Source organism: Mus pahari, chromosome 14, assembly GCF_900095145.1.
Source record: "Mus pahari chromosome 14, PAHARI_EIJ_v1.1, whole genome shotgun sequence".
Taxonomy (NCBI): domain Eukaryota; kingdom Metazoa; phylum Chordata; class Mammalia; order Rodentia; family Muridae; genus Mus; species Mus pahari.
Window position 1 is genome coordinate 73,249,114 of NC_034603.1, and position 9,122 is coordinate 73,258,235.

A 9,122-nucleotide genomic window follows, 5' to 3' on the forward strand; every position below is an offset into this window, starting at 1 on the left:
GGTTAGACCTCATCAGCCCCTCCCTCACTGCATGCTTGGATGTTTGGCTGGCTTGAGCCACAGTTGCTGTGAGTTTTACAGCAGCCCTTGGCACATAGGATCTTTCTGTACACACACACACACACACACACACACACACACACACACACTTCATAATGATCCCATAATGATCCCCGAGCCTCAAGAAGATGGCAGGATATTATTCTCTGCATTTTGATCATTCTTTATATAACTGCCATCCACTGCAAAATGAAGCTTATCCTGTGAGATCTGAGAGCTGCCTAAGTATTTAGGAAGCAATTTCATACTATGTCCGTTTAACAAACTAAACAATTATTCTCCATTAGGGCCAATGACCAGCCAGCCACAAGTTCATGGACCAGTCATAACAGGCATGACTGTCTGTAGAGCAGGCCTTAAATCTAGTCAGAAAGCAGTTGGTTGCCCCAAAACATTCATGCCACTGTTATTCCAATGGACATCTTTCCAGATTGGTCATTATTGTAGTTGGCAAGGGTTTATACAATAAGTGGTTTTAAAATCCAGAATCAGGGAAATTTCTAACACATGACTTTGCTTTCTTCAAAGTGCATGTGCCAAAGCAGATTCTGAGAGTTGAATTTTCTTGAGGTCACAGAGGCAAAGGCAGAGCTCAGAAGTGATCTGCACTGCTGCTGCTTTTCTCAAAAGGGTGATCAAGGAGAAAACAAGCTGAAGGACACTGAGAGAAACAGGCAACCAAGTCAAACTGCAGACCTTGCAACGCATAGTTCAATTCAAGTTCAACCTCTCAAGATTCCAAAGGCAGCTAGAGTGAGCTTGCTGTCATTTAAATCAGCACAGAAGACAGAGGTAGTGTAACCTTGACCTCCAGTGTCTGGAATCATTTGGAAATTCACAATGAGAACACAGGATTTAGGAATAACTCCAAAACAAGAAATAAGATGGGACCTAGCGCAAGCACTGGGCAGCCTGCATCTAACATTGATACCTCGTACATGTGCTAAACCTTGTGCTTAAATAAGTAAATATCCACAAGGAAGCCTTTGTTTAAGCCTTGGTTCCTGTGGGTTGCAACCTCTTTGGGGGTTGAATGACCCATTCACAAGGTCACCTAACACCATCAGAAGACATAGATATTTACATTATGATTCATAACAATATTAGTTATGAAGTAGCAACAAAAATAGTTTTATGGTTGGGGGTCACCACAACATGAGAAAGTTTATTGACAGGTCACAGTATTAGAAAGGTTGAGAACCACTGATTTACAGGGGAAAACCAGCTTGATTCTGGCTCCTACACACTAAAAAACAGCAAGAGGATAAAACTTAACAATTGCCTGGGAACCCCTTATGAGTACATTTGCTGTTAGCGCCTTTTAAATAGTAAGCTCTGGGACCAGGCATAGTGTTGTGTGCCTTTAATCCCAGCACTTGGGAGGCAGAGGTAGTCAGAGCTTTGAGTTCAAGGACTGGTCTATAGAGTGAGTTCCAGGATACCCAGGGATACACAGAGAAACCATGTTTTGGGGGGAAAAGAGAGACGGAGACAGATCTCCTTGGGGTATTTTTAGTTTTGTTAGTATCATTGAGGATATTTGTGCTTGTTTTGTTGTGGTGGTGGAAGTGGTGGTGGTACTAGAACAGAACCCAGGACCTTGCCCACACTAGACAAGTGATCTCCCACCTTGAGTCCTCCTGTTAATTTAAGATGGGGTCTGCCCCTTGCCCACACTAGACAAGTGATCTCCCACCCTGAGTCCTCCTGTTAATTTAAGATGGGGTCTGCCCTTGTAGTTCAGGCTGGCTTCAAGATCCATCTACCTACCTGCCATGTGCTGTGGTTACAGGCATGTACTACCACGCCTTGCTTTAAATGAGAAGGCTCACCGTGCACAGGTAGGCAGTGAGACCCATCTAAATTCTCCATGTGCACAGCGCCTGCCTGAGTCAGAAATCAACACAAATCTCGGCTCTGCCTTAAAAGCCTCAGTCCTCCTCGTAAGGATCAGAAACACATGGTGAAAGGTCAAACAGACACTGGACTGGGCATGTCCAGCTACCCGGGTCCAGACAGGTCGGCCCAGGGCTGAGAAGCTGCCGGTCACTATCTGCTGTATCCAACCTGAGGACAATGTCTCGCATCTCTAGTAGAATGTCATGTATGACAGCTTAAAGCTTTGGTTCCTTTTCTTGTCTCAGCAAATGAAAACAGAAGGCAAGCGGTCGGCTGTAGACATTTATTGATTCGTCTGTTGCACCAACAACACACTGTACGTCACAGGAGACAGAAGAAACAGAAGAAACCACAGACATCTGCTTGGGGGCCTTCTTTGGTCCTTAGTCATGTATCATACACTTTGGCAAAAAGACTAGTTTACAGACGCTCATTGCAGACCTAAATTCTAATTCTCTGTGTAGTCTGGCAAGGGAGACTCACAATGGTACTCGTGAGTTTGTCTAAGGACGAGTCTCCCAAATGTAAACATTTGACTGTACAAGTATGCCAACTGATGACAGAATTTCTAAGATTCCCTATCCTTACAGCATATACAATTGAAACTGGAGGCAAACCTCACCATCCCAGCAAATGGAGAGACAGGAGGGAAAGTCAGGGAGCATCAGGCAGAGGGGCTACACCACAGCTGGGAGAAGAGACCTCACCAGAAGCAGGACCCACAGCAGTTATTAGAAATCGGACAGAGAAGGCCAGCCTAGTGACCTAAAAGAACTGCCAGGTTCAGAAACCATTCATTTCCTCACTAAGTTAACCATGTGTGTCACAAGCCGTGAGGCTCAAAATCCAAGAGAGAAGGAAAACAAGGAGAGAGCATGTGCCAAGCCAGAGAACACAAGATCAGTGCTCTAATCCCAGGATTTCTAGACTCAAGCCAAACAGTGACTCAGTTAACAACACAACAGGCAGTAGGGGGTTGAAGCTAAGTGCAGGAGACCAATCCCGTTCCTCTCTTCCACTTCAGTCCTACTGTCCAGCAGTGATGGACCCAGGGCTAGGAGGACCATGATCATGATCCCCCAGGGCACCCCAAGCCAGGGCACCCCAGCAGCCCCCTGGAGAACAAGGCAAACAGCAGCCCTCTTCCAAAAACTCCCGAGGTGTGTCCTCCCATTCTCAGAGCCTGCCCAGGCTGGCCTGCAGAAGGAAGCTAGGGCTCAACCCCTGCTGAAGGGAGGGACTCTGCCAGGGCAGTTGGAGGCCAAGAGGCCCTCACTGTGAGCAGCCTCCCCTCCTCCACCAGGGCAGGTATTTACCTGCGTTTTGATCACCAATCCCCTTCCCCAGGAAAAGCCTATTTAAGGATCAGGGTTTTTAAAAGAACAGAAAGGCCTAAGACTGTGGCCAACCCACACGCCAAGGCTCCTTCGGGAGCCAGAGTCAACCTTTCTGGGGAGCCTTCCTCTGAACACCAGCATACTTTACACATAATATCACTTGCTCTACTGCCAAGGACACGTGCTTCCCAAGCTGCTGGAACTCCTGGGTTGAATACACAAAGCAGCGGTCTGACTTCTCCATGCCAGTCCCTCAGGCCCAGCCCCAGCAGCCATCTGCTGCATGGAGGGCGGAGCTACTGTCTAGCTCCAATAGGAATCAGGGCCAGGCTTGACCCCAGATCCCCTAACCAAGCTTTCTGCATGTGAAGGGACAACAGCGGGTACAGGCAGAGCCTACTCAGGGCTCACAGGATGCATCAAAAGCTGCAGAGAGGAAGGGGAGGAAGGGAGACTGAGAACAACTCCAAAGCCTGGAACCCCACTAAACTAACAACACTGCCCCACACTCACACTCCTGGACCTAAAAGACTCAGTGTCTGCAGGGAAGAGCAAAAAGATAGCTGGAAACCCACAGAGCCAAGAGGACAAGGATGATGATCACTGGGGACTGGGGCTGTCTCCCTCCGTGAGTGTCTTGAAGTCCATGGAGAGGGCTTGCTCTTCAGCCTGGGAAGGCCGCTTCCAGTCAGCCTGAGCCAAGATGTACAGCACAACCACCCCAAAACAGACCAGCAGCAAGCCCAGCATGTTGGCCAGCACCCCCTCAGGTTCAAACATGCTGTACCTGCTCCTGTAGGGTAGGGTGAAGGGAAAAGCCACCAAGGATTCCAGTTAAGACAAACATAGTCCAGGCCTTAAAGATGCCTCGGGTCTCCCGATGCCCAACCTCCCACCCTCCCAGTGAGAAGCCAGCTCAGAGAGAGACTTCCAGTAAGTCAGAGGGCCCTGGGCCCTGCCTCTCCAGGACACTTACCCCAGTTTAAACAGCAGGGCCTCCTTCAGGCCCAGTAGGGCTGTGCCCACAGAGAAGAGGAAAATGGTGGCGCCAAAGAAAATGTGCTGAGGGCGGTAGCGGCTCCGCAGAGAGAACGAAGCTCCAGGGAACAGGAAGAAGCTGAAACCCACAAGCCACTAAAGGGAGAGAGGGCTCTGCTGAGCCATGAGCTGGTTGGGACCTAATAGGAGGCCACCAAAGCACTCGGGTGAGCCCTTGAGTGCTCAAGTAAAGCATGAGACACTTAGGGGAAGGTGGCCTGCTCCCCACTACTTGAAGCCTTTGCCTTGAGGCCTTAGCTCTCCAACCACAGTCCCTTTCCCTGTGGCTTCAGGAAGCTGAAACATGTGGTTCAACCGTGTATAGTCGGTGGGCAGAGTAAAGGAATCTGGGGTACCTTGGCCTCTAGAATTCTACCCAGGTCAACCTCCGAAAACCACCCAACTCAATTCATCTGCTCTTTTCCCTTCTGGACATGCCCCCTGGAGAATGGGCCCCTATATGGCACACCTGAACCCCATTCGTCCTCCCTTTGCCTCTCCCAGCCTTTGTTGGCATGGCACTAGACTCACCTGCACGAAGTACAGAACAAAGACTAAGATCCCACACCAGCTGTGCAAGCTGTACAGGTCTGCATAGCCCTTCTTCTTGTGGTAGTCGAACACAGCCACCAAGCCTGGAGCAGAGGCAGGGGCCATGTGAGGACAGGGCTAGTCATGGAGAAGGGAAGGGAGGGGAGACCTGGAGGGAAACACTAGCCAGAACATCTGGGCTTTGGTCCAGCCAGATGATGGCCAAGCACCCAGTGTCCCTGCCTGCGGTGCCTGTGAAGAGAAGGGTAGGGGCAAAGCCAAGCAGCTTGGAGCAGGGACAGTGTGTGTCCAGCGGCTGCTGCTGGAGCCTGAAGCGACAGGTAGAGAAGGAACTCACCCACCAGGGCAATGATGAAGGCGAAGACGTGCAGCAGCCCATGCAAGATCTTGGTCGTGCGTTTGGCTTCTCTTCTGAAGACACGGTACACCAGCAGAGCTTATGGGAAGTGAGAGAAAGATGTTAAGAGTGCAGGCCTATGCTGGACAGCAAACTGTGCTAAGAGCTTGGCGAGGTTTGCCAAGCATAGAAACTGGAGGAGAAATCAGGACTCCGTACGGACCTTGCACCCATCCTGGTCAAGGTTCCCCTGAGTCCTTCTAGCCCACGTACACCCAGGGGCCAGGAGAGGAGGCTATGCCACACTTCTGCCACCATCAGGGGCAGCAAAGGCGGGCTCTGCAGAGTATCCTAAGTAATTGCTTGGCCTGAGAGATAAGTCAGTGATTCAGTATTTAGGACTCATCATGCCGTCACACTGAGGTGATGGCCAGACTCAGTGTACCCATTAACAGAGTGCAGTTCTGGAACCTTCCTGGACAGCAGTCACTGCTCTTGACAGCCAGATTCCCAGCTCTCAAGGCTTCATGTGATCCTGCCTAATTCCCACTGCCCCTGGATGCCTCCTAGGACCTGCGGCTGAGAGGTGGCTGTCGGTAGCCCCCACTCCCCACCATCTACCCCCACAGGCGGTGTGCTTATTAGACCAAGCACCTGCTGGCTCTTACCCCAGGACAGGACAGACCCTCTGGCTCAGCCATGTCCACAGGAAACAATACGTACATGCATGTATGTCTACTTCTTTTCCCAACTTCCAGCTGCCCCTAAAGATAACTCATAACCCAGCCTGGCCCTGATCTATCTAGAAGGCAGCTGTAGCCCCTGAGATGCCATCTGCTGAAACCAGAGGCAGGTACCAGTGCAGCCGATGGAGAGCAGGTATCACCCTCCAGCCACAGGCCCCTGGACTCTCCCTCACTTCTTCATCTGCCTTGTCTAGAATCATCAATTTGTCTAAGTGGAAGGAGTGTCTGGGGTGACAGGATCCCTGCACACGGCCTTTCCCAAAGACAGCTACAAACTAAGGGACAGAAGAGTGGCGGAGGGAGCTGGCCCCACGGGACTCACCATCTCCTTGCAGGAAGATCATGCCTATGACCATGCAGAGCGGATGCACATTAAACTGCAGGGAGCTTTCCCAGGCAATGCCACCTCGGTACAGACCCAGCCACGCACCAGTCACAGCCACCACGGTAAGGCCCAGCAGCTGGGAGAAGGCCACATAGTATGGCAGTGCAGCAGGGACGGACGAAGGACCATGCTCCATTCTGAGACCCCAGCTGCAAGAGAGAGAGAAAGCGCGCTAAAGGGAACCACCCAGGACCTGCAGAAGGCACAACCTGCCCCCCTGGGACTGCCACCTCTTCCACCCTAGGGCCTAAGCCATGCACGTCTCTGTTCTCATTCCCACCATTAAGACCCATGCCTGAATCCTTGGGCAGAGCCCCAACATCCCAGGAACACATCAGCAGGAGGCCAGGCCTTCCCACAGACAAACTCGACCTGGGTTCTGTGTACAAGGGAAGGCACAAGTTTGAAAACATCCTGAGTTCTAATGACAGCATGGCCTCCATCCCTGGGTTAAAATTCCTATTTTCAGAGGTCCTGAGTTTTCTGGGATAGGGTTGACAGATATGTTGAAGATACAAGCAAATTCCCTTCTTTGTTCAGGTAGATGGGAAAGTCCTTCCTGGGCGAGAAATAGAAGCTTTGCTCTTTCACCCCAAGAGTCAGCATGGGCCCCAGAGAGGGTCCCCTTGTTCTATATAACTGTTTTCTGCCCCCACTGTACCAGACCACAGGCTAGCCCACTAGCCCCCATCGCCCCCGACCCCCACCTCTCCTTTCCAGCTCCTTCCCAAACCAAGTGTGGGAGGGGTGCTCTCCTCCCTCAGGTGAGGTTTCCAGAACCGAAGGCCCCAGCACTGTGGCCTCACGTTCTGAACCCGTGTGTCCACATCTACCTTTCTGAACTGCTGGTGATGCAGGAAGACACAGCAGACACGCAGCTATTTAAGGATGCACTGCCTGCATCAGGAGACCCTTGACATCCAACCTCAGGCCAGCCCTCAGGCCTTCTGCATGTTCTCCCATCGCCCCAGTGTTCCCATAAGAAAAGAGGGTGGAAGGGGAACAGGCTGGCTCTGGCCTCTGTTCCCTTTGCCTCAGTGCTGGCAATAGCTGGGACTCAACACAAAAGTCCTACCCTGGCTAGCCAAGACTACCACCAGTGCCACCAGCACAGGGACATCAGAGATCCAGCTTATTGTCCCTTCTCTAGACAGGCAGGCAGGACTGGCCTCCACAGCCAACTGCTTCTCCCAGCAGCAGTGAGCACCAGAAGATGCACGCAGCAGCCAACAGGAGCTCTGGCAGCCACTTCCCCACCCTAGTGAGAGCACATGCTGGCCCAGCTGTGCTCGGGCCTGGGTCCCCAGCTCCACCTCCCAATTCTCTGACAGCAACACCTCCATTTGAAAAGAAGACCAAGGCAGTTAATAAATACACTCTCTGAAAACAGACAAAAGCAAGCCCTCCGCATCCTCATGGGTTCTGTCAGACAGCCACATACGGTTTTTTGTAGAAACAGCCCCATGCATCTGCTAACCCATCCTCATGTGCAGGCCTAACACATACATCAACACACTTCTGCCTCAGCGGTTCAGTAACTCCACACTACTGCACTGTAGGTCTCTAGCTGAGCCCCTACCTCCTACCAGCGGGCTCTGCATCCTACCCTGAATATTCAGGAAACATTCACGGAATACGCACCACTTGGAGGCTGGTATGAGCCCAGGCTAGCCCCTTTCTCAAATTCTTGACATTTTCTTTCATGTTACCCCTGTTGTGTGGGAATTCTTTCTGAAGCCCTGGCCAGGGGTAAACTCCTGTTTCTGGACTTCTTGCTGCTATCTCTGTCTGTCCCCAGTGTGACTGAAAAACCCCATGCCAGTTCTGTCCTCCCTCAGATTCCCACCCCATTGACATTTCAACCTCATCCAAGATCAGTGTCCTCTCCCTCACACCATCTCAGATAACCATGGACTGCTCTGCTCCTGCCCAGGGAGTCCACTGAAGGTCACACAGAGCGGGGGCTCCCTGGTCTCTGTCACGCTTTACCTCTCGGCCATCTCTGCGGCCACACCAAACCATGTGAGCCTGTCCCTAGTCAATCTGCCTGACACACCAGGAAACGCCTAGCTTTGTAGATCATATCACCCCAGCCGCCACACCATCCTAGCTTGTCTTTCTGCAGCCCCACTATGTTCCCACCAGGTCCACGTGGGGGCTTCACCGCCCCTGCAGTAGCAACACACCTGCTGTTAGTGCAGTCCTCCTGCTGTTAGTGCGGTCCTCCTGGTGTTGCCCAGCCTCCTCCTCTGCTCCCTGCCGCCTACACTGCCTCCCAGATTCACCCCAGGGTAATGGCACCTTGCTCACTACTTTGTCCCCAAGTGTAGCTCCAGCCCCTCCTCTGTCCTCAAAGCTCCCCCAAAAACTTCCTTACCTTCTTGGGTTCTGCTCTAATTAGTCCCACGATGCTCTCTAGGGAAATGTCTCCTGCCCTGCTCCTTAAAGGCAAGAAGGTCACTTCACCCTTCTCCTAGGAGACTCTCTCGGTATCCAACAGAGAGAGAATGCTGTCCCCCTGTAGTCTTCTGTCCTGCCTCCTCCTCCTCTCCAGGTCACTCCTCCCTTATTTGATTCATCTCTTTAGAGCCTGAAGCACAACTGAATCTGATTAGCTCCCCATCAGGAAGAACAGCAGGAGAAGCTTCTTCATACCTCATAGAATACAAAGGGCAGATCTGGGATGCAGGGGTCAGGCACTTGACCAGCCGAGGCCTGCTTTTTCTTTTTCTTTTTCTTTTTTTTTTTTTTTAATTTATTATTATTTT

At 51.5% G+C, this 9,122-nt stretch overlaps 1 protein-coding gene across 2 annotated transcripts in view; it reads right to left on the reverse strand.

The window, feature by feature from the left end:
- Positions 1 to 2,235: 2,235 nt before the first annotated feature.
- Positions 2,236 to 9,122, reverse strand: part of LOC110332074 (cytochrome b561) — a 13,001-nt gene continuing 6,114 nt past the window's right edge. The window contains exons 1-6 of one of the 2 annotated variants that reach the window (XM_029546113.1): positions 8,732 to 8,939; positions 6,292 to 6,503; positions 5,224 to 5,322; positions 4,866 to 4,969; positions 4,273 to 4,430; positions 2,236 to 4,089 (exon numbers count right to left, since the gene is read on the reverse strand). In XM_029546113.1, the coding sequence (XP_029401973.1) occupies positions 3,897 to 4,089; positions 4,273 to 4,430; positions 4,866 to 4,969; positions 5,224 to 5,322; positions 6,292 to 6,490 (753 nt within the window). In that variant the 5' untranslated portion in view covers positions 6,491 to 6,503; positions 8,732 to 8,939 and the 3' untranslated portion in view covers positions 2,236 to 3,896. Of the gene's footprint in view, positions 4,090 to 4,272; positions 4,431 to 4,865; positions 4,970 to 5,223; positions 5,323 to 6,291; positions 6,504 to 8,731; positions 8,940 to 9,122 lie in introns of those variants that run through there. The other variant, XM_021213043.2, reaches the window with a different exon arrangement.